Source organism: Salmo salar, chromosome ssa20 (genome assembly GCF_905237065.1).
Source record: "Salmo salar chromosome ssa20, Ssal_v3.1, whole genome shotgun sequence".
In the NCBI taxonomy this organism is placed as follows: Eukaryota; Metazoa; Chordata; class Actinopteri; order Salmoniformes; family Salmonidae; genus Salmo; species Salmo salar.
The window spans coordinates 55,727,850-55,753,650 of NC_059461.1; the positions used below are offsets into that span (position 1 = coordinate 55,727,850).

Consider the following 25,801-nt stretch of genomic DNA (forward strand, 5'->3'; position numbering starts at 1 on the left):
GACTGCACTGAAGCCTTCCTTCAATTAGTGAATTGTCCTGATAACAGGAAAGGAGGGCTGATTTAATCATATCAGGAGGTTTCTGCAAACTGGTGTGGTTTTAACACAAGTCGAATATTATTTGCTAGTTCATGATGGTCAGCCAGAGGGATGAATACCATTACTTTAAATCACCTCATTCTAAACATCAGTAGCCTAGCTGCAGCTCCTCATTACAGATGTATGACGACTGCGCAGCGCAGCTTGCCGACACTCTTGAATTTGCAGCACCTCTCGCACTATTCGAGGGGGTGCGCGCTACCCATGCTTCTTTGGCTGTAATAACTAGGCTACCATGACCAATGATTTCTGACACTTGAGGAGGGTCTCTCAGCTTGCTCACTGAATAGTAGTCTTTAAAAAAAAAATTAAAAAAAAAAAATGCGCTTGATGACCCATTAATTTCTTGGATCTAGAGACTCACTAACTATGCCAGTCGCTCCCATTTTCATTGTAGTTTCGAGTATTATTTCCAGGTCAAAATTTCAGTTTCCTGTGTGGCTTGTTTGTAGGCTTCTAAAAATGGCCGGTGATGGAGGCGCTCTGAAGGATATCAATGAGATTAAATCCCAGTTCAGGACTAGAGAGGGTTTTTACAAACTACTGACCCTCTCGGATTCACAACAACGAGGCGGACTACCTCGGGGTCTGTCCGCAGGTACCACGGTGGGCCCCGGGGGTGGACCGGGTTCGATACCCGGTGGTGGTGTAGGTGTGGTGCAGGGGCCCGGAGCTGCCTCCAGCAATGCCGCAGCCAACTCCTCTCCGGCGGGATTCCTCCCTCCTGTCCGGGTCTCCATGGTGAAGCTTCAGCCGGAGGACCCGAGCGAAGAATCCGAGAGAGTGTGTTTTAACATCGGAAGAGAGCTTTATTTCTACACCTACACAAATATAAAGAAAGTAAGTTGAATAACGGAGCTTGCAGTTAATTAATAGACGACTGAGATTGATTATTAGCTAACATTAGCCACGTTCGTTTGAGGCAATCGAATCATCGTGCATTCATTATTGTTTTGCTAAGCATCAGTAGACCACAGAAAATGTTGCATGCAAGTAAAGGCGTGTTGACGATGTGGCTGGAATGCAACAATGTTGCAACATATCAGAAATACAGTTTCAAGAATGTAGCTGCATTGATGTTACAAGTAGCGCGTCATTTTTGTGACAGCAAATGTTTGCATCCGGTTTTACCACTCAATCGCGGTTTTGAATTCCAAAAATGCCTCAATGGGGAAGAATCTCAATTTGAAACACTTATTTCCTCTATTCTGCCATATTCAAATGTATTTTTAACATGCACCAAATTGAACTTCCACAAAGGGGACAATCACTGAAATAGAACATAAACAGGGAAACATTTTTGAAAAGGCTCTTTTGAATTACCTTATACTGTCACTTGTTCTTTATAAAAGCTGCTTGCTCCTAACTCTCTCCCCCTCTGTGTGTTGTCTATGTAGGCTGTGGACCTCAGTAAACCTATAGACAAGCGTATCTACAAGGGCACCCAGCCCACCTGCCATGACTTCAACCAGTACTCTGCCACAGCAGACAGTGTGGCCCTCATTGTGGGCTTTTCAGCAGGCCAGGTTCAATACCTGGACCCCATTAAGAAGGAGACAAGCAAGCTCTTCAATGAGGAGGTGTGTGTGTGTGTGTGTGTGTGTGTGTGTGTGTGTGTGTGTGTGTGTGTGTGTCTTCTTGTCTGTGTTGGGGTGGGGGGTGAGCTATAGCCTATGTCTCTGTTGCCATTTGCTTTATTTCATAAGAATATTTGGAACACTGCAAATACTTTTTTAAGAGCTCTTTTTAAGTACTGCCTGCCTTTTTAGGAGAATAATGTTCTTAGGCCCAATGTAGCCATTTTTATATAAATATCAAATAATTTCTGGGTAACAATTAAGTACCTTACTGTAATAGATTTCCATTAAAATGGGAAAAAATATATATTTTTTTAGTAACAACAAAAAATTCTCAAGCAAGAATGTTGCCAGGACTGTCTGCGGGGGACTGAGATGAGAGGGTCAAATGGAAAACTAGCAGTTATTGCCAGAGAGGTTTGGAACTCTCTTTGTTATTGGCCTACTAACCAATTTAGTGAATGCTGATGTCACCATGGAAAACTGAAACTACCGCACATGCAAACCTGCTGATTAGAAGGTCTTGTGTAGATTGTATTTTCAACCAGCACCTATCAGGATTTTACATTGATAAAATGTTTCATCAGCTGTTGTACAATATGATATTAAACACAGGAAAAACAGAATTTTGGCTGCACTGGGCCTTTAATTAAATTCAGAAGATGGAGTGTGATGATGATGGTGTACTTTTCTTTGCCTTTGCTTGGTTTCTCCTCTAAGTCAATGAACCTCCTCCGGAGCACTGGATTTAAATCCACTCTCTCTGCTGTTCTATCTCTGTCACATAGCTCAGATATACCAACATGCCTCACTTCTATCATAGGATAACATAGAAACAAGTTGATGATATACAGGGCCCTCTGTAATTATTGGGACAGTGCATTTTTGGGGTTTTGGCTCTAGACTTAAAAGTTTGACTATGGGGTTATAGTGTAGACTGTCAGCTTTCATTTGAGGATATTTTCATCCATATCCTTTAGAAATTACAGCACTTTAATTATTTTGATTTCAAATCCAAACCTTTTGAGTGTAGAGCTTAAAGCCTCACTGTCTCAATACTGAGTGTACTGTAGGTCTGGTTTTCCAGACATATTAAACCTAGTCCTGGACTAAAAGCACTTTAGGAGGACATAACCACTGCCAGTTCAGATATTAGTTAGTTGTCGTGACAGTTGGCATCCTCTTTCAGATACATCTCTTACCATTGTTGCTGAAAATAGCATATAAGCGTGTCAAATGTTCCAGTGTTGCTAATATAAAATTCTTATTCTCCACGCACCCCATGTCACCTTTCAGAGGATGATAGACAAGTCCAAGGTAACCTGTCTGAAATGGCTGCCCAAGTCAGAGAACCTGTTCCTGGCCTCATACGCCAGTGGTCACCTCTACCTCTACAACGTGGAGCACCCGTGTGGCACCGCCGCCCCGCAGTACTCCCTGCTCCGCCAGGGCGAGGGCTTTGCCGTCTACGCCTGCAAGACGAAGACACCCCGAAACCCGCTGCTGCGCTGGGCCGTAGGAAACGGAGGCCTTAATGAGTTTGCCTTCTCGCCGGACGGCGTGCATGTGGCGTGCGTGGGCCAGGACGGCTGCCTGCGCGTCTTTCACTTTGACTCCATGGAGCTGCAGGGCGTGATGAAGAGCTACTTCGGCGGCCTGCTGTGCGTCTCCTGGAGCCCCGATGGCAAATACCTGGCCACGGGCGGCGAGGACGACCTGGTGACGGTGTGGTCGTTTGCGGAGAGCCGCGTGGTGGCCCGGGGACACGGCCACAAGTCCTGGGTGAACGTGGTGGCCTTTGACCCCTTCACCACCAGCCTGGAGGACGAGGAGCCCATGGAGCTGAGTGGCAGCGAGGAGGACCTACAGCAGGGGCCGCTGCACTTTGGCCGCGTGCGCACCAGCAGCACGCTGTCACGCCTCTCCCGCCACAGCTCCAAGGGCGGCTCGCCCTCTGTCACCTACCGCTTCGGCTCGGTGGGCCAGGACACACAGTTCTGCCTGTGGGACCTGACGGATGACGTGCTGTACCCGCGGCTGCCCCTGTCCCGTGCCCTCACCAACACCTTCGGTCCCGCCATCCCCTCCTCTGTCAGCGGCACCATCAACAACACTACAGGCGGAGGGAGTGGGGGGGTCGTAGGCGGGGTAGAGGGCCACCACCACCCCACCACTAACCCCCACCAGCCCCCCACCATGCCCCTGCCACTCCCCCGCTCGCTGTCGCGCTCCAACTCCCTCCCGCACCCCGCCGTGGCCAACGTCTCTAAGGGCCAGAGCACGACAGAGGGCGGGGGAGGGAGCGGAGGGGGCAACGCCACCCCTTTCAGTATCGGCCGCTTCGCCACACTCTCCCTGCAGGAGCGGAAGTCGGACAAGTCTGGAGGGAGTGGGGTGGGCGGGGAGAAGGAGCACAAGCGCTACCATAGCCTGGGAAACATCAGCAAGAGCAATGACAAGATCAACGTAGCGCCACGCAGCAGTCGCCTGGACGCCGCCAAGGTCCTGGGCACCACCCTGTGTCCGCGGATGCACGAGGTGCCCCTGCTGGAGCCCCTGGTGTGTAAGAAGATCGCCCATGAGAGGCTGACCGTACTGGTGTTCATGGACGACTGCATCATCACCGCGTGCCAGGAGGGCCTCATCTGCACCTGGGCACGGCCGGGTAAAGCGGTGAGTCCTGCGGTGAGTCCTGCGCCCCGCCTTCAGTAACGTTATGGCGCGAAACATCTATCAATGAATAATGCTCTGTAGGCTGTCCTATCAGCTTTTAGTGTAGTAGTTTATACTCCAAGTTATTTGAAAGGACTTCTGCTCTTGAGTATTTATGGATTACTTGCCATGAGTCTAAACTTTCTTCCTTTCTCTCTCTCTCTCTTTCCGCTGCCTGCCCCCTCCTCCAGAACTTGACAGCACAGAACGGGAACTCTCCCAGTGGCACGGTAGTATAGCTGGAAGTGGAACTTTACACTCCCTCCTCCCCCCACCAAACCCCCATCTTGGCTGAAGAGGGGCCAGCATCTGCACTCGATCATCACAGTATTGCACCCCTGATGTATTCCCTTGCCTCTCACCGCTTCTCTTTAGAAAGACTACAAAGCAAAATGGGGACCGTCCCTCTTTTCCCAGAAGCATAGAGAAGGCAGACTCCTCTCCACCCTGCTAACACTACGAAAGTCAGTCATTTTTTTTTATTTATTTACCTTATCACAAGACTGAAGTAATTTATATTGTAAATAATTATACGAATACTCTATAAATTCAGAGGATAAAGAGTATCGAAATAATGACTCAAGCGAGTGAAAAAAAAATAGAATAATATTACTATATGTAGATCCTATATTGTACATAGCGACACAGTTAACATTGAATGTCTGCAGTTAGGGACCTGAAGATGTAGTGTTTCTGTGTGATAGAGGTCCTTGATTTGTCATGTCCCTTGAAGCAAACTGGTTTGGTTTGTCGATAAAGATGGACGCATTTAGGGTCTTCGGCATCAAAGACTTTGACCCTGGTGCAGTACGGAGAGCAATCTTCCTATGGCTGTTACTACACTCTTCAGCTGAGACTGTCCGCTGCCAGGTATACTTGTACCTAACACGACTGCACAGAGTGACACACTGTACACAAGTACACACTGTACACAAGTACACACTGTACACAAGTACACACTGTACACAAGTACACACTGTACACAAGTACGCTTTCGATCAGTGTAGCTTCCAATAGGCTCCATTCCACTCACACCTGCAATGCCTCTTGCAAGATTTTGCACATTCGACAGTCATAATTTTAGCCCACAGAAGGAAACTAGATGCAGTTTGTCTTGTTGTGATTTTTTCTTTTGTGTTATGTTAATTTATTTCAAGTCATTTCAAGCTACTGATTCTAACGGGACTGTATTATTTGTGGATTCTCTGCACGTGATATCCATGATATTCTACCAACCTGTGGGCCTTGCATCAAACCATTGTTTTACCTAGAAATGATTTTGTGTGGGTTTTGAGGTTCGGTATGCTGAAAGGCATGCGACAACAAATGAGTCAAAGCTACTAGTGTAATAACACCAGACTAGAAATGGTGGTGGACCAACAACAAACATGTGGAGAAGAAGTGACTTTGTGTGTTTTTAAGATCTGGCCAGTTAAGATAAGAACACTGTTGGTAACAGAACTGTTTGCTCTGGCAAGTTCAAGGAGCTACCCTCTTATTAGTGTATGTCCTAATAACAGTTGTGAAATAGCAAAAGGTGACACTAAACCCAAGACTCAAATAATTGAATGTACACTGAAGACTACCATCTGATTGGATGCCTTGTTCAATACTGCAAGACGATGGGAACTAACCATTTTATGCCAAGGGAAGAAAATCATTTCCATTTGTTTTTCTTTTTGACCGTTTTACAGCAAACCATAGCATGTAATGTTTAATTCAGTGTGCATTATACATATGCCTGAGGTGATGAAGTTAGTGGCAAATGACATCACAGTATCAAGTTTGTATATGGAGATCTGTTAATAAAATTCTAAACCCAAATGCTACCTGTTATTCTCAGGCTATATCCATTTTATTCATTTTTATATTTTATATTTTTTTGTGATAAATACTCCAGGCTCTTGCGCTTTAATTATCACAAAATAGAGGTTTATCTTGTCATCCAAGATCTATTCTCTTGTTTTTAAAGTTTTATTTTGCATGACTTTGAAAAATGTGAAGATTTTATGTTTCTTGAACATTGAAACCCTGTTGAGATTTTCATCATCTTGGGCAGAACATTTCACTTGTGCTGGCCAGCTGGCTACTCAATGTATTTGTTAAATCTTGCATGAGAGACTGGTTTTCATAACAAATGTTGAGTTAAAAACATGCCAGAGAATGGTATCTGGTAGGAAAATATTACATTTAAAGAAAGAGCAATATGGTAACACATATGTTTGAGTTTGCTTGTAAGTGTAGAAGGCACTGAGAGTTGTATTACACTGGGCTATAACGATTGAGTCCAGAGAAATGACATGAAACCGTCTCTTGCTCATTACACTACGATCAGAGCCGGTTGCAGATAAATGATCAGCTAGGGGGAAATCTGATTTTCAAAATGTTGATGATAAATATATGCATGGCATTTTTCACCAACACGTTTCTGTGCCAATGCACCAAACAATGAATATGCAAAGTATAGTCCTGCATACCGATTACCGACATTGGGCGCTTCAAAATCATGGTTTGCGTTTACAACACCACAATCAAATAGACTACTGGATGTCAATCTCGACAAAGACAAAATACATCCCTCCCTACCTTGTACCAAGTATCGAAGGCTTGGCTTGACAATATCCGAATGTTATTAAACTTGTAGGTGTTTTGTAGCCGATATCTCTTTCCATTCATCAGTTTGAAAGCTGGAATTCTATTGGAGTGGACGAACGTGCGCTGTAGCCTACAGGAGACTTCTGAAGTAGCCTAATCAGATAAACATTCGCACTGGGCACACATTTCAATGTGGAGAATTGGGTAATATTTGGTAGAAACGTTGATCGATCATATTCCAACCTATTTTCACCCACTCAAAAAGACAGCCAAAAGTTTGTTGAATTCCCAATGTGTTATCACTCTGCTTTCAACCATCTAAAAGCACAACCAAATTCTAATGGAAAGTCAATGTCTAAAATGTTTATTTAAGTACAACTGAATGTGTTATCTCTGTGCTTGATCTAATAGCACAACCAAATGACCTGGATTGCAGTTAGTTGCGATGACATTAAAGTACATGGTGCTAGTGATCAATGCCGTTTGAGATTCTGTGCAGATTATTATAGCAATTGTGAAGACTTCCACAGACCTGCGACCCTGAACATGCACGCTTTCTATGATTACATAAAATACATTTATTGTTACAGTAACCGCAATGTGTCCATGGATGGGTTCCTCATTTTAAGTTTGAATATATACTGTTTCATTCGTTTGTAAGCAAGCTTTAACATTAGGCTATTTACTGTCTTACAAAAGTAATATTGAATTGTGTTTGGTTGACAACACAAAACAAATAAACATTTAAAGGAGAGTTCCATGTGAGGCACTGGCTTAATCCTATTCTTTAACTTTTATTTTTGGTTGAGATGGAGACTTGAATCCAACATATCCTTTTTTAACTTGTCGACAAGTTAATAGGCTATTTACCTTATCTCAAAAGTTATTAACTTGTGTTTGGTTGTCAACGCAACCAAATATAAACATTTGAAGAAGATGAATCTTCTGCTTGGATAGCTCCATCTGTGCCACTGAGTCTGGCTTTAATTATATGTTGGATTCACGTCTCCATTTCAACCAAAAATCCAAGTTGAGGCACAGGACTAAATCAATTCAAACTTAAAATGCATTTAAACACAGTTTGATTTGATTTAATCCTATTCTTTAACTTTTATTTTTGGTTGAGATGGAGATGTGAATCCAACATAACTTGTAGATTCCATTTGCAATCAACCAAAGCTTGAAGCCCTAGGCTTATATGTATTGTCTATTTTTACTTGAATCCTGGGCTGAATTTAAACAAAAGCTTTTGATGACTTCCTGAATGCTATATAGGCCTTAATAGCATCATTGATGATACATGACTGATAAAGGATGGTTACATGTTACATTGCTCTGTTGAACCTACCCTTTGCAATGATTTCAATAGCAAAGGTGAATCTATTAAGTGGAGATTTCTCAACAATCATTCTCACGATAGCACATTGGTAATAGTCAATGACAAATACCAAAGCTTGGTTAAAACCCTGCATGGGCGACTGAAGAAATAACTATAGTAGGTGCTGCCCAGCCTATAGGTTTTTTTTCTTATTGTGGATATTACATTGAAGATCTGACATTGTTTGAAAGATACAAATTCAACATGTGTTATAGAAAATGTGTCTATATTGAAAATTGGTTACCATGATGACATCATCATGTGATTGAAATGTAACCCCCAAAACAACAGGTGATTACTGTTTTCAAATCCAATGTATTTTTCACGTAGATTCCACGGCACAATAAGCTGACAAATGATCATGCAGCTATCGCCTGGCAAGTGGGAGGCACTATTTGTCAACCGATCATTAGGGTGTTTTTGTATTGTGAATCCCGAACCAGCCCCTCACCCCTGCCAACTCGCAGGGCCCTACGTGGTCACGTGTTGCTGACAAAACTCTTGAGGATGACTTCCAGAGAGTGGCGAAGTGATCAATAAGCACATCGAGTGTGTTCGAGCAGTAAGGCTTTAACGCTGCCGACTAGACGAAAGTCAACGAGTGAAGTCGGGGAGGGGCATGGTTTACAAAGAGCAAGAGAGAGACTATAAGGACACTGCTGACCTGCAACACGACTAACCACAATCTAAAACTGACCCTTAACTAAATCCTTAACTACTTTGGTCCCAGAACTAAATCCTTAACGACATTGGTCCCAGAGATTCTCACAGTGAAAAAGCTGAAATTCATACTTTCATTCATCTGCTTGATCTGCCCTCATATTTTCAGGAGTATTGAATAACAATGAAGTACCCCTCAAGATACACATGATTTAGCTAGTTAAAATGAAGTGTAACACCTAGTAATTACATTGTACTTCTGCAGATATTACATGTACTCTGTAGTGTACTAGTGCAGGGTTTCTTAAACTTTTTGTAGACTTGATGCTAAGTACAGATTGGACATTTTTTGCTTTAGTGTGTGTGTCCAAAAACCACTTGCCCAACATCTTCTTAGTTATGTTAGGAAGTTTGCCATCTTCATGACCGCCCTGGTAACTTCACCCCAACTTCTCTTATCCCCAGAACACAGTAACTTAAAACATAAGTGTTTTTCTGACATTTTAGGGAAATTTAACTGAAGAAAAAAAATACAGCCATAGCAGAGCCCCAAGTCCCATGGGGACATCCTCTAGGGCCCGGATGTTCTCCCCATCAAAGGCCAGCGTGATTTCACTCTCATGGTGAAATGGATTTCTGCCAATGTGCAGTAAAGGACTGGGAAGCGGTGTCAACAAAGTAATAAAAGATAAATACACATACAAAGAACATAACAAATGTTCAGCTGTACTTTTATATAAGCATACACACTTATTTTTATGAAGAAAGATTGTTTGTTTATAGGCATACCTTGTCACGGATATACTGCAAAGGCCACTCGGGTCCTCATTGTAAAGGTAGGGCAAGAGCAGGATCGCTGCTGTGGTGTCGAGTCCTAGTAAAGTAAAGCAATGATCTTGCTAATTTTATAACAAAATACACATTTTTAATGTACTATGTATAGGCTACATTACAGAAAGGGAAGGAATAAGAGCAAATACCTGTGTGCCTCTTCTGTATTGTCCTTCAGCGACTGTCGAAATAGCAGGATGATGTCCTCACCCCTGCCTCGCCTCTCTACCTCTGCTATCATTTTGCCACTAGCCTTGTGGAGTCCTTGAATTATCTTTTTGCCTATATCCATTCCATGTTCTTGCTTAATTTCTGAGAAGATCTGAAAACATAATTTTTACACATTGTATTTCTGGAGGTTTAACTTAATTCACATAGACTTAAAAAATAGCAAATGTGTGAGCTAACTCACAATGCTGCAGTGAAGCAGTGCAGGAAACTCATTAAGGCTCTCTTTGAAACACTTAGGTTGGAGTCATTAAAACTCGTTTTTAAACCACTCCACAAATTTCTTGTTAACAAACTAGAGTTTTGGCAAGTCGGTTAGGACATCTACTTTGTGCATGACACAAGTAATTTTTCCAACAATTGTTTACAGACAGATTATTTCACTTATAATTCACTGTATCACAATTCCAGTGGGTCAGAAGTTTACATACACTACGTTGACTGTGCCTTTAAACAGCTTGGACAATTCCAGAAAATGATGTCATGGCTTTAGAAACTTCTGATAGGCTAATTGACATCATTTGAGTCAATTGGAGGTGTACCTGTGGATGTATTTCAAGGCCTACCGTCAAACTCAGTGCCTCTTTGCTTGACATCATGGGGGGAAAAAAAGAAATCAGCCTGAAGGTACCACGCCTGAAGGTACCACATTCATCTGTACAAACAATAGTACGCAAGTATTAAGACCATGGGACCATGCAGCCGTCATACCGCTCAGGAAGGAGACAAGTTCTGTCTCCTAGAAATGAACGTACTTTGGTACAGAAAGTGCAAATCAATCCCAGAACAACTGCAAAGGACCTTGTGAAGATGCTGGAGGAAACAGGTACAAAAGTATCTATAAAAAGTCCTATATCAACATAACCTGAAAGGCCGCTCAGCAAGAAAGAAGCCACTGCTCCAAAACCGCCATAAAAAAGCCAGACTACGGTTTGCAACTGCACATGGTGACAAAGATCATACTTTTTTGAGAAATGTCCTCTGGTCTGATGAAACAAAAATAGAACTGTTTGGCCATAATGACCATCGTTATGTTTGGAGGAAAAAGGGGGGCACTTGCAAGCCGAAGAACACCATCCCAACCGTGAAGCACAGAGGTGGCAGCATCATGTTGTGGGGGTGCTTTGCTGCAGGAGGGACTGGTACACTTCACAAAATAGATGGCATCATGAGGAAGGAAAATTATGTAGATATATTGAAGCAAGATCTCAAGACATCAGTCAGGAAGTTAAAGCTTGGTCGCAAATGGGTCTTCCAAATGGACAATGACCCCAAGCATACTTCCAAAGTTGTGACAAAATGGCTTAACGACAACAAAGTCAAGGTATTGGAGTGGCCATCACAAAGCCCTGACCTCAATCCCATAGAAAATTTGGGGGCAGAACTGAAAAAGTGTGTGCGAGCAAGGAGGCCTACAAACCTGACTCAGTTACACCAGCTCTGTCCGGAGGAATGGGCCAACATTCACCCAATTTATTATGGGAAGCTTGTGGAAGGCTACCCGAAACGTTTGACCCAAGTTAAACAGTTTAAAGGCAATGCTACCAAATACTAATAGAGTGTATGTAGACTTCTGACCCACTGGGAATGTGATGAAAGAAATAAAAGCTGAAATAAATCATTCTCTCTACTATTATTCTGACATTTCACATTCTTAAAATAAAGTGGTGATCCTAACTGACCTAAGACAGGGAATTTTTACTAGGATTAAATGTCAGGAATTGTGAAAAACTGAGTTTAAATGGCTAAGGTGTATGTAAACCTCCGACTTCAACTGTACACAGCTGAAATATTGTTTTCCTTTTATTGATCCAAGTGGATTGACAACCTCAAATTAATCTATATAAAAATGAGCCCACATCGTTTGTTTTTGCGTGAGCAAGGGATTGCTCTTGAAAAATCCCTCATCTGTGAATCACTCAAGATTTTATCATTGGCATGTTCTTCTTCTTCTCTATTTAAGCTCGCCCAAACATCTTCATTTTGTGCCACCTTCTTCAAAAGGTCAGGTAGTGGGATGTATTGAAAACTGCCTCTGTCCTGTTCTTCACCCCTCAGATGTATCTCACTCAATCTAACCATTCTCATTTCTTTACAGCAGTATTGCTCCAGTATCCACTCTGTGTTGATGCTTCTCATGCACTCTTCAAAAACCTTTATCTGGTTTAAAAGCTCACACAAGTTAATGTCCTCATCTATATTGATATATTGCCAAACTGATTAGAGACACGGCTGCTACGCAGAGGGTGCATTGGAAAGAGAACGCAGTTGCACTTGGCCAAATTAGTTCCAGTAATGAATGAAATAATTACACTCAGACACGTCGCGACCCATACTTTAAGAAAGGCTGTACGTGTGTGTTTATCTTCCCACTTGGATCGCGCTTACAAAAGCTTTCAAATTAGGGTCAGGTTGGGACTTAGACCCTAACCAAATGTTTACAAATTACGAAATTAAATATCGGTTTGCAGGTCAGGAGTGTCCTACAGCCTTTTCCCTGCAGCATGCTCCTAGCAACGTGGCAGTGTTGCCATTGTCTATAAAAGTTATTTGTAATGTCGAAATATACATATCCAACGCCCATATCACACACTCACAAACTGTACATATATATGTGTACATTGTACTATCAATTAGTGAGACTGAGAGCCTCGAAATAATATCACATAAAATTGTACATATCCACTGTATAGCCTACATATGAGTCGTGGAAAAGGTGGTTCCAGTCAGGTCTTTAGCGCCGTTTGCGTGGGTCAAACAAAAACACCATAATGAATAGTGCCTCCCACTTGGTAGCCTAACTGCATGGTGCAGTCAGTGACAAGCAACTACAGTGACTTGAAGGTGACTGCATAAAAAAATGCATGACCTTTGATCACATGTTTTTGCAAAGTTCACGTAGTGTACATGTAAATGCAAGTCAGATTTGTTTTCTTCCTATAACGCAACACACTTTGAAAGGCGTGACCACCGATTTAGCGAAAGGCATCCATAGGAAGGATAATGGGCGTGCTCAAATTGATCACTTTTGTCAGTCACCGGCTTTCAATGTGTGTTGCATTATGGGGACACAGATTGCCTGACTTGCAACTACATGTCGACTGCATGCACTTTACATAAATCATGTGATCCGATTTCATGACGTTTTTACTACAGTCAACTGTTAGTTTCTGCAGTTGCTCTTTACCAAATTCAACCAATCATTAGGATGTTTTTGTCTGACCTACATGAACGTGACCAAAGACGTTACTAAAACGGGAACCAACTTAGCTGCCATTCATGTACACAGTAGATACATACAAATTCATGTAATATTTGAGACTGTCACTAATTGATTGTACAATGTGCACACATTTGATTTCAGTTTGTGAGTGTGTGATATGGGGGTTGCAGGCACGTTCTTGAAAAAACGTTCTTGAACAGACTTTTAGGTACGTTTGCTCCGTTGCTTGAAGCAATGAGTTACGTATTGAAAGGACAGCGGAGCGTTCTCCAACCCTAAACCCTCTCCGTTTTTCAAATTGTCGTTTAGAACAACACCATTTCCCTTTAATTGAACGTTGCCGTACTTTTTTTCGTACTGAACGCAGCCCTGTTGTTCACATGGGAATCTGCCCTCTCATTGGCTAGAATGTCTGCAAAGGCGGAAGGCAGGCAGTACGAGGCGTTGTGGTTAGATCTTTCTCGAGTTGAACAAAACAGTCAGTGTAGAATAAAATAAAACGATTTGAATATGGATACGAAAGAAGAGCCTGTTAGAAAACGGTAAGACATTTATAAATGAGTTATACATGTACGTTTTCAGTTAGACATCGTCGACGTATTCCAAGTGTTCTCGTAGCCCATTGTCTGCTGACTCCAAAATAACTTGGACATGCGCAACCTTGTACACATCCGAAATATCAAAATGTCTAACAAAGTTTTTTTTTTTTAAGTACAATTCACTTATTCTATTTTTCAAGTCTTGTCTCCCAGGGGCGTCATGTACCCCAAAAATCTGAGGGGGCACAAAGTCCATGAGGAGGAACTGCTTTTTCCTGCTATGTAGGGCCAAAAATCTGGGTAAGGAATGTAAGTCTTATTCAGTCCATTAAGTTATTGCTTGCATTTCTGAAGTCTACCAACCTTGCCGCACAGGCATGTGTAGCTGATGGGGATGTGTGAAACTTACTCCTCATCAGCTATCTTTTCATGTGGTGTTGACTGGTAAGACTTCAGGAGAGTGGTTACTTGTGCTAGCAAGGCAGAGGATCTGAGCTCGCTCCAGGTATGGTCCGAATCGGGAGGAAGTAGTACTCGCTAAGCAAGCAGCGTGATGTCCTTTACACTTGCCAGCTAAGATAGTTAGCCAAGCTTGCTACTCTAACTTGATTGATAGCCTGAAATGGCTTCTTGGTAGCTAGTTATGAGATTGGGAACCTATCTGGGCTAGCTAAAGCCAACTTGATTAAAAACTATGGCTAGTAGTATTACAGACAAATGTTATTATCCTTTATATAATTAATTTATTTATTTACACAGGAAAACACTGAGGGGGCTTGTGCCCCTTATGGGCATGACACCAATGTGTCACTTCATTTAGATCTTGGCTTTGTAAATTGTCCAACAACTATTAGACAACCTTATTTTATTTCTTGTAGAACATGTTGAGCATGTTTAAGTATTTATTTGGATACATAGTTTTGGTTGAGGGAATACCTATAATTCAGGATAGGATTTAGCCTACCCAATTCACACATCTCAATATCATCAATCTTGCCCTTATCATGACTCCAATTGCATTGCATTGGGTCATTCCATGTAGGCTACTTATATGCCGGGTGTGGGAAATGGTCTGACGCTGCCCAAATGCTCTATCTAAATATTGATACCCCTTGCTTGCGATCTACGGTTTTGGAACCCTTTGGAAGCTAACTTTTTTTTATATCGAAGAGAAATCTCTTTCAAAAATCAAAAGGTTAAAGAGAGAGGCCTAGTTCAGTCAAAATCTATATTTGGGTTGATTTACCTTGAGTTGTCTGAACTGAAAGCCCATGGTGACAGAATCCACAATAATAATTTTTTTGGGGGGGGGTTCAGCTTGCAGTGCAGCATTGTTAACATTGGTTTGGCTGTTTACATTCATGAAATTTGGCCGTGCTGGCTGTGGCAGAAGTAATAAATAGATGATTGTAGATTCTGTCACCATGGACCTTCAGACACAACTCAAGGTCAGGATAATTAGACCCAAATATAGATTTTGACTGAACTATCCCTGAACTGAACACCTTTTATAGGACTCTATTGTGTTTCTGCGGAGGGCTTAGACAGGTTCACAGTGTTTGGTAGTCTTAAACAAATCTTTACCTTTTAAAAAGTATACATCTCACACAGTATGGGCTTCAATTGAAGACACATATACCATGTCAAATACAAATTTAAATGTATTTAAGTTTGAGTTTACATCCCGATATTACATTGAAATATAATAAAATGCCTTGTTTCTTTATTGAGCGGTACATGAAGAGACTATTCAGAAATGCTCTGTGCTTGCCTGGCTACCCAAACTCCTTGCTCCGGCCAAACGCTACGCCACGCCCATGGACATTAGTTTCTTCTCCGCAATGAGTCGATCTGAGTACCTCCCCGACGATTTCTAGAACACAAAAACATTCTAACCGTTCTGGTTGGTCCCAGAAACCGATGGGTTGGGCCAGAGCGAGAACACGTGGATAAAGCGCGTTTTGAAAATTAGTCATTGGCTTTGATACTCTAGTTAGAGATGATCCAATCGCTGATTACTTTGTTTTGTACAATACCACTCCTTTTGACATCACCACAAACGACTTCAACGATGGTAGTCTGAGATTGAAGTATGTAGCAAACATAGAGCAGTGGAAAAAATCAGTTTGAGTCATAAGGCAAGCTCAGTGGGTCAATATTCCACTTCAGTGATTCCCCAACATCTTGTCAACATGTGGACAAATAATGGAGCAGATATCTCATAACAATCTGTCTGTATAAATGTTTAACTGTAACAAGGCCCAAGTGTTCTTTAGGTGTAAAAAAATCTCTCAAATATCAAATTGTATAAAATCTTTCCATTCATTCCTGTAACTTAAGACAGTATTTTTATGGCCAAAATGGCATTCCTTGATATAGACCTTTTTTTTCCTTCATGTTTTTTCAACCCCTACAAATACAATTATGTTTTTAGACAGATTCACAAAATATCTTGCACTCTCTTTAATCATGTCAAAAGCTGATGAACAGGCTGGCTGAGAGGCGCCATCTCACTCAAATACCCCTCCCCCACTCCAGCATACCAGCCACAGCTATAAAGATCCCAGGAGTTAAAAGGATCTGGCTCCAATGAACTGACCAATCAGCAGTCGGGGCCTGGCAGGCAATGCACTCTGACCCCTTCAACACAACAACTGTAACTTCAACAGCAACAAGTACAGTATGTGTAGGCTGCAGTATTGCTGTGAGATAGGAGTGTGACATCGTAGCCTATATCAAGGCAGAAGATAGAAACACAATCATCTTTTGACAAACAAAATGTTATTTTGCATAGTGTGGGCTGTAGCATTTACTTTTAAATTGTTTGAATAATTGAATAACAATCAAGCATGCAAAATGCGTGGCCAGTGTGTTTGGAAAAAGTGACTGTAAAATATTAAAACATTCTGGCCACACCTCTACAGAAAATTTGATCACATTTCTATTGGGCTTTATTTTAGAAACTAACGTGGTCTAGTTCCAACATTTCCAAATCATACAGCAAATGAGGTGAATGGGGGGGGGCATTTTCCAGGGGGGGTTGTAATGCTTGTTCACAAGAGCACAAATATAATATGGTTCTGATTTATCAATGAAAACATGCGTATATGTTGCATATGACAGTTTGATAAATCCCAATCATTTGTGGCACACACAAATCCTAGAATCTTCACGTACGCCAGATCCTAGTAAGACATTTACGCACGGTTGATAAATGAAGGCCCTGGAATGGTTTTAATTTGCTCCAAACCTAGAAGTCCGTGATTGGTTAAGATTTGGACCTGACCAAATCTGAACCAATCATAGATGTCTGTTTCACAAGTTTGGACAGTACAGTACAGTATATTACAGCACAGTAGTGCACAGTGCGGTACATTAAAGAAAAGTATAGTTGAGTACTGTATAGTAAGGAAGAATAGTGGAGTAGAGTTCAGTACAGCACACGAGTTGAGTACACTAATGTACTTTACTGAACTATACTCTACTTGACTTTACTGTACTGAACTCTACTGTTCTGTTCCCCACTGTACTGTAGAGTGTTGAAACCCCCGGGTCCTACGGGTCCCTACAGAGAGCATTGAATCCCGCGGGACCTACGGGTCCCTACAGAGAGCATTGAATCCCGCGGGTCCTACGGGTCCCTACAGAGAGCATTGAATCCCGCGGGACCTACGGGTCCCTACTGAGGGCATTGAATCCCGCGGGACCTACGGGTCCCTACAGAGAGCATTGAATCCTGCGGGACCTACGGGTCCCTACAGAGGGCATTGAATCCCGCGGGACCTACGGGTCCCTACTGAGGGCATTGAATCCCGCGGGACCTACGGGTCCCTACAGAGAGCATTGAATCCTGCGGGACCTACGGGTCCCTACAGAGAGCATTGAATCCCGCGGGTCCTACGGGTCCCTACAGAGGGCATTGAATCCCGCGGGACCTACGGGTCCCTACAAAGAGCATTGAATCCTGCGGGACCTACGGGTCCCTACAGAGAGCATTGAATCCCGCGGGTCCTACGGGTCCCTACAGAGAGCATTGAATCCTGCGGGACCTACGGGTCCCTACAGAGAGCATTGAATCCCGCGGGTCCTACGGGTCCCTACAGAGGCCATTGAATCCCGCGGGTCCTACGGGTCCCTACAGAGGGCATTGAATCCCGCGGGACCTACGGGTCCCTACAGAGAGCATTGAATCCCGCGGGTCCTACGGGTCCCTACAGAGAGCATTGAATCCTGCGGGACCTATGGGTCCCTACAGAGAGCATTGAATCCTGCGGGTCCTACGGGTCCCTACAGAGAGCATTGCCATTCGTTAGCATTTCTTTCATGCTGGGAGCGGGCGGTCAGACGGACAACTTTGGCATGATCATATTGTTTTAGTCCTGCAGATTATTTTGAACGGTTGTCTTTCTGTTTTATTTTTTATGTGTTATCTATTCTATTAAAGCACCTCTGTCGCACTATTCACAAACTCTCATAGGATAATTATTCTTCAAGTCAAGTTCCTTACATCATCTCTTTTGTGTTGGGTGTGCAAGATCAAATGTGCCTAATGCGTGGTCTCAGTTAAATAATTGTAGGCCAGGACACTCCAACCCTGTTCCTGGAGAGCTACCCTCCTGTAGGATTTAAATCCAACCCTGTTCCTGGAGAGCTACCCTCCTGTAGGATTTAAATCCAACCCTGTTCCTGGAGAGCTACCCTCCTGTAGGATTTAAATCCAACCCTGTTCCTGGAGAGCTACCCTCCTGTAGGATTTAAATCCAACTCCAGTTGGAACTAACCTGATTCAGTTTATCAACCAGCTATTGATTAGGATCAGGTGCGCTAGATTAGGGTTGGAGCTAAAACCTACCGTCCAGTAGGTCTCCAGGTACAGGGTTGGAGTTAAAACCTACCGTCCAGTAGGTCTCCAGGTACAGGGTTGGAGTTAAAACCTACCGTCCAGTAGGTCTCCAGGTACAGGGTTGGAGTTAAAACCTACCGTCCAGTAGGTCTCCAGGTACAGGGTTGGAGTTAAAACCTACCGTCCAGTAGGTCTCCAGGTACAGGGTTGGAGTTAAAACCTACCGTCCAGTAGGTCTCCAGGTACAGGGTTGGAGTTAAAACCTACCGTCCAGTAGGTCTCCAGGTACAGGGTTAGAGTTAAAACCTACCGTCCAGTAGGTCTCCAGGTACAGGGTTAGAGTTAAAACCTACCGTCCAGTAGGTCTCCAGGTACAGGGTTGGAGTTAAAACCTACCGTCCAGTAGGTCTCCAGGTACAGGGTTGGAGTTAAAACCTACCGTCCAGTAGGTCTCCAGGTACAGGGTAGGAGTTAAAACCTACCGTCCAGTAGGTCTCCAGGTACAGGGTTGGAGTTAAAACCTACCGTCCAGTAGGTCTCCAGGTACAGGGTTGGAGTTAAAACCTACCGTCCAGTAGGTCTCCAGGTACAGGGTTGGAGTTAAAACCTACCGTCCAGTAGGTCTCCAGGTACAGGGTTGGAAAGCCCTGTAGCTATAGGCTATATGCATGGGCGGAGAATCACATGCAGTTGTTTTTCCATGGAAATTAACTTCCTAAATAAGATGGGCCGGTGGTTCCTAACCGGTTTTCCGCTGCCCGCTGGTGTGCCTTGAATAACTCTTAAGTGTGCCATGAAACTTTTCCTAATCTTTATTTTAATTTTATTTTTTATAAAAAAATTAACTCATTTATAAACGTGGAATGCACATGGAATTTTGACTTGGGAGCACTAGTGTCGGTCAGATAATACATGAAATGGCTCATGGTTTCATCTGTACCCTTGTTTCAGGTCCAGTGCACTCAGGCTGTTACATTTGTATCATTTGAGGGGCATGCATCACCAGTCATTTGTATCATTTTACTTTGTCTTTGAAAACCATTAGCACAGGAATGTCTGATTAGGCTTAGCCAAAGTAATTTATTTATTTATGTATGGCTTTGGGCATAGCTATACCACAGCCTCTGCCATAGAAACGAACAGAGCATGGCTTTGTGTCCCTGGTTGCACCTTAACAATGCAGAAAACCACTCATCTGTAGCCCAAACTGTTCAAAACTAAAGACCAGGGCTGCAAATCAAGCTGCCTCACATACACCTAAAATAACTTTGTGGGACTGTGGTCGGGTTCAGGACCAGTTCTTGCGGGAGGAGGTGGGGGGTGGGGGGCGACAATGGACATGAGGGTGAAGCGGAAGTGGGGGTCCGACTGTTGATTGGGGTCAGATGCCATAAACAGGTTAACAGAGCCTGCCTGTGTCCCCGTGGAGCGAGGGAGGAAGATCAGGAGAGGGAGGTAAGAGGCGATTGAGGGCTGTGGTTTAGGTAGGATCGTTTCCCTTCTCCTTCCCAGACACAGTGTGACTGGGAGGGCGAACACGTAAACTACAAACGGTGGCCCCTACATGCTGAATCAAAGAGGAAACAATTTAGGAAATACATTTTGTTCCATCTGTTTGTATGTGTGAGTTTGAATATTTCGATATTTGCTTATTTGGTTGTGGAGGTGTGATAGCGAGAGTAGAAAGAGGGTCAGAGAAGTTGGATAACGAAGCGTATTAAACAATGTTTGAAATTTAGAATTTTGTTTGGTGTCTGAGAAGGAAGTGGATATTACACAGTAGATAGTAAGTGGATGTTAAATATGTGGTTTGGCATTGTGGACCCAATGACAGACTTCACAGAAACAATATATTGAAATCTGTGTTGAAAGTGTTTTAGGTAGAGGTCGACCGATTAATCGGAATGGCCGATTCAAGTTTTCATAACAATCGGAAATCAGTATTTTTGGACGCCGATTTGGCCGTTTTTTAAATAATTTTGAAAAATATATATATTTTTTTTTACACCTTTATTTAAACATCAATGCCTTTCTTAAAATCAATACACAAGTATATATTTTTAAACCTGCATATTTAGTTAATATTGCCTGCTAACATGAATTTCTTTTAACTAGGGAAAATGTGTCACTTCTCTTGCAACAGAGTCAGGGTATATGCAGCAGTTTGGGCCGCCTGGCTCGTTGCGAACTGTGAAGACTATTTCTTCCTAACAAAGACAGCCGACGTCGCCAAACGGGGGATGATTTAACAAAAGCGCATTTGCGAAAAAGCATAAATCATGCCTTTCTTAAAATCAATAGACAGAAGTATATGTTTTTAAACCTGCATATTTAGCTAAAAGAAATCCAGGTTAGCAGGCAATATTAACCAGGTGAAATTGTGTCACTTCTCTTGCGTTCATTGCACGCAGACTCCGGGTATATGCAACAGTTTGGGCCGCCTGGCTCGTTGCGAACTAATTTGCCAAAATTGTACATAATTATGACATAACATTGAAGGTTGTGCAATGTAACAGGAATATTTAGACTTAGGGATGCCACCCGTTAGATAAAATACGGAACGGTTCCGTATTTCACTGAAAGGAAAAACGTTTTGTTTTCGAGATGATAGTTTCCGGATTCGACTATATTAATGACCTAAGGCTCATATTTCTGTGGGTTTATTATATTATAATTAAGTCTAAGATTTGATAGAGCAGTCTGACTGAGCGGTGGTAGGCAGCAGCAGGCTCGTAAGTATTCATTCAAACAGCACTTTTGGGCGTTTTGCCAGCAGCTCTTCGCTGTGCTTCAAGCATTGCGCTGTTTATGACTTCAAGCCTATCAACTCCCAAGATTAGGCTGGTGTAACCCATGTGAAATGGCTAGCTTGTTAGCGGGTGCGCGCTAATAGCGTTTTCAAACGTCACTCGCTCTGAGACTTGGAGTAGTTGTTCCCTTTGCTCTGCATGGGTAACGCTGCTTCGAGGGTGGCTGTTGTCGATGTGTTCCTGGTTCGAGCCCAGGTAGGAGCGAGGAGAGGGACGGAAGCTATACTGTTACACTGGCAATACTAAAGTGCCTATAAGAACATCCAATAGTCAAAGGTATATGAAATACAAATCGTATAGAGAGAAATAGTCCTATAATTCCTATAATAACTACAACCTAAAACTTCTTACCTGGTAATATTGGAGACTCATGTTAAAAGGAACTACCAGCTTTCGTATGTTCTCATGTTCTGAGCAAGGAACTTAAACGTTAGCTTCTTACATGGCACATATTGCACTTTTACTTTCTTCTCCAACACTTTGTTTTTGCATTATTTAAACCAAATTGAACATGTTTCATTATTTATTTGAGGCTAAATTGATTTTATTGATGTATTATATTAAGTTAAAATAAGTGTTCATTCAGTATTGTTGTAATTGTCATTATTACAAATAAATAACTAAAAATCGGCCAATTTAATCGGTACTGGCTCTTTTGGGCCCTCCAGTAATCGGTATCGGCGTTGAAAAATCATAATCGGTCGACCTCTAGTTTTAGGCCTTTGATTGGTTCGACTTTCACACATCGGAAAATTCAATTACATTTGTGAGCGCAGGGACGTCAAGAAATCTCAAAGGATTTATCTTCCGGAATGAACACCTCAGTATGCCTTGATCTGTTCTTCTACTTCTCTTCCTACCTCATCACTTCCTCACCATTTATTTTCGTCTCCCTCTTCCCTGTGTCCAGGTCGAGTACGGATCAGCGGAAGGTGCGTTCCCGGGATGCGGCGCGCTGCAGGCGGAGTCTGGAGACGGAGCTGTTCTACAAGTTGGCCCACACCCTGCCCCTCCCCCGCAGAGTCTCCGCCGACCTGGACAAGGCCGCCATCATGAGGGTGACGCTCAGCTTCCTTCGCATGCACCACCTCCGCTCAGGTGGGCTCCCATTGGCCAGTTATGTCCATGTCCTGTACTGTGACTGGTTGAGAGAGCCAGGCCTACTTTCTTTATTACTTTCCAAGTAGTAACCAACTCCCAAGATGGTGGTAGTCCAGACCAAAAAGGTTCTGATTTGACATGACATTGGGTGTGTGTTTTATGTCATTGCAGGGGATACAAGCGAGGAGCACGTCACCGATGGAGACGAGGACACCGTGGATGGGTTCTACCCCCGGGCGTTGGCAGGCTTCATCATGGTGATGACCGAGGAGGGGGATATGATTTACCTGGGTGACAGCGTCAGCAAACACCTAGGCATCCCACAGGTACATACAGCCCCATGTTCTTGGCAACGTCCGGGTCATGGGTTCGATTCCCACTGGGGCGATCCATATGAAAATGAATGCATTCACTGTTGTAAGTCTCTTTGAATATAAAGCATCTGCCTAATGGCATATAGTAGTACTATAGTAGTATACAATTCCACTGCTGTTGTGCGATGTTCCCATGTGTGAGTTTGTATCCACAAAGCTCTGTTGAGTATAGTCAGGTAGAATGAATCAGTTAAAGACTCAATACAAAAAGTGGATACTCCCACGTAACGAATGGCAAAGAGTAATGTTAATATTATTCTGTTTTTACTGCATGTTTTACAGAGTTTCTATTCATGGCCTTTGATGAACAGTTTGGTTGTCCAATTGCGTAGTTCTATGTTGCGTTATTGATTTTAACGTTTTGAAATCATGAGGCTTATTGGATATTTCAGTGTCTGACACGTGAGTTAAACCACACATGATACACTTCCTGCTCGTAGAACATCTCATTCTAAAATTAAGGGCTTTAATATGGAGTTGGTCCCCCCTTTGCTGCTATAACAGCCTCTACTCTTCGAGGAAGACTTTCCATTAGATGTTGGAACATTGCTGCCAGGACTTGCTTCCATTCAGCCCACGAGCATTAGTGAGGTCGGGCACTGATGTTGGGCAATTAGGCCTGGCTCGCAATCAGCGTTCCAGTTCATCCCGAAGGTGGTTGATGGGGTTGAGGTCAGGGCTCTGTGCAGGCCAGTTAAGTTATTCCAGACCAATCTCGACAAACCATTTCTGTATGGACCTCGCTTTGTGCACGGGGGCATTTTCATGCTGAAACAGGAAATGGCCTTCCCCAAACTGTTGCCATAAAATTGGAATCGTCTAGAATGTCATTGTATGCTGTAGCGTTAAAATGTCCCTTCACTGGAACTAAGGGGCCTAGCCCGAACCATAAAAAAACAGCCCCAGACCCTTATTCCTCCTCCACCAAACTTTACAATTGCCACTATGCATTCGGGCAGGTAGCGTTCTCCTGACATCTGCCAAACCCAGATTTGTCCGTGGGACTGCCAGATGAAGCGTGATTCATCACTCCAGAGAACGCTTTACACTACTCCAGCCAACGCTTGGTATTGCACATGGTGATCTTAGGCTTGTGTGCTGCTGCTTGGCCATGGAAACCCATTTCATGAATCTCACCAATTAACAGTTTTTGTACTTACGTTGCTTCCAGAGGCAGTTTGGAACTCGGTAGTGAGTGTTGCAAACGAGGACAGGCGATTTTCACACTTTGCAACCTTCCGCACTCGGCGGTCCCGTTCTGTGTGCTTGTGTGGCCTACCACTTCGCGGCTGAGCCGTTGTTGCTCCTAGACGTTTCCACTTCACTTTAACAGCACTTAGTTGACCAGGGGAGACATTTGACGAACTGACTTGTTGGAAAGGTGGCATCCTATGACGGTGCCACTTTGGCCTTACTTAAAAGCTCAGTGACTTTCAATCTACTGTCAATGTTTGTCTATGGAGATTGCATGGCTGTGTGCTCAATTTTATACACCTGTCAGCAATGGGGGTAGCTGAAATAGCCAAATCCACTCATTTGAAGGGTTGCCCACATACTTTTGTGTATATACTGTGTGTGTGTGTGTGTGTGTGTGTGTGTGTGTGTGTGTGTGTTCCATATACGTGCTTCCTTTTCTTCTTTCAGAATAGGTTGTCGTCTCTGAGAACCCTCAAGTTCTACAGAATATATATATATATATATATATATATATATATATATATATATATATATATCACTTTTTTACACTTTTCTTACAATTTATTGTATTTTTGTGTGTGTGTGTGTGTGTGTATTTTTATCATAAATTGAAGTGTAGCCCCATGTAATACAATCAACAGCCATTACAAAGAATCATCCCACAATAGTGAAGTGGGAGCTAAAAGTTAATGGTCCCATAGATTACCCTGCACAACAAATCTAACAGTCTGGTTGGATTACCAACAAAATGCAGACATCATCCTGTTTGTAGAAGTTAGCAAATACAAGCTACAAAGCATCTGGTGATATTCTCTGACTTAGTATTTTGAGAGAACCTGCACTGCAGCTTTTCAGAATGTGTAATTCATGGGAAGGGGCCTGTGTGGTATTGTATTGACATGGTTGTATTGTTGTTATGTTGTCTAGCTGGAGTTGCTGGGTCAGAGTGTGTATGACTTTGTCCACCCATGTGACCAAGAGGAGCTACGGGATCTCCTGGCGCCTAGGCCAGGTGAGAAAAACCACCCTTTGTGTGTGTGTGTGTGTGTGTGTGTGTGTGTGTGTGTGTGTGTGTGTGTGTGTGTGTGTGTGTGTGTGTGTGTGTGTGTGTGTGTGTGTGTTCATCATGCATGCTCACATAGGTTCCAGGCTTTAGGTATACAACTCTACCATCTCTCCAACCCAGGTGTGTCCAAGAAGAAACCAGCGCAGCAACACACAGAGATGAACTTCTTCCTTAGGATGAAGAGCACTCTGACTAGTAGAGGCCGCACTGTCAACATAAAGTCTGCCACCTGGAAGGTACGTTTGCCCCCAAGAATCCTCCAGATGTGACACTTGGCATTCAGGCCAAAGAGTTCAATATTGGTTTCATCAGACCAGAGAATCTTTTTTCTCATGGTCTGAGAGTCCTTTAGGTTCTTTTTGGCAAACTTCAAGCGGGCTGTCTTGTGCCTTTTACTGAGGAGTGGCTTCCGTCTGGCCTCTCTACCATAAAGGCCTGATTGGTAGAGTGAGGCAGAGATGGTTGTCCTTATGAAAGGTTCTCCCATCTCCACACAGGACCTCTGGAGCTCTGTCAGAGTGACCATCAGGTTCTTGGTCACCTCCCTGACCAAGGTCCTTCGCCCCTG

General features: G+C 43.1%; 2 protein-coding genes across 5 annotated transcripts in view; both read left to right on the forward strand.

The window, feature by feature from the left end:
• The first annotated feature begins 397 nt into the window (after positions 1–397).
• LOC106580858 (WD repeat-containing protein 20) lies at positions 398–6,212 on the forward strand. 2 transcript variants are annotated; one of them, XM_014162351.2, is made up of 4 exons: positions 398–939; positions 1,497–1,679; positions 2,973–4,361; positions 4,580–6,212. In XM_014162351.2, exons 1-4 carry the CDS (start codon positions 469–471, stop codon positions 4,625–4,627), a joined length of 2,091 nt encoding a protein of 696 aa, XP_014017826.1. In that variant the 5' UTR covers positions 398–468; the 3' UTR covers positions 4,628–6,212. The 2 variants fall into 2 exon arrangements, with proteins under 2 accessions (XP_014017826.1, XP_014017827.1); XM_014162352.2 differs by having other exon boundaries at positions 2,973–4,349.
• A 7,460-nt stretch (positions 6,213–13,672) lies between these two features.
• The window catches only part of hif1a (Hypoxia-inducible factor 1 alpha), a 28,141-nt gene continuing 16,012 nt past the window's right edge, over positions 13,673–25,801 (forward strand). Inside the window, exons 1-6 of one of the 3 annotated variants that reach the window (XM_045702904.1) lie at positions 13,705–13,845; positions 14,043–14,142; positions 22,406–22,593; positions 22,768–22,922; positions 25,095–25,179; positions 25,354–25,469. In XM_045702904.1, coding sequence (XP_045558860.1) covers positions 22,548–22,593; positions 22,768–22,922; positions 25,095–25,179; positions 25,354–25,469 — 402 coding nt within the window. In that variant the 5' untranslated portion in view covers positions 13,705–13,845; positions 14,043–14,142; positions 22,406–22,547. 3 annotated transcript variants of the gene reach the window in all.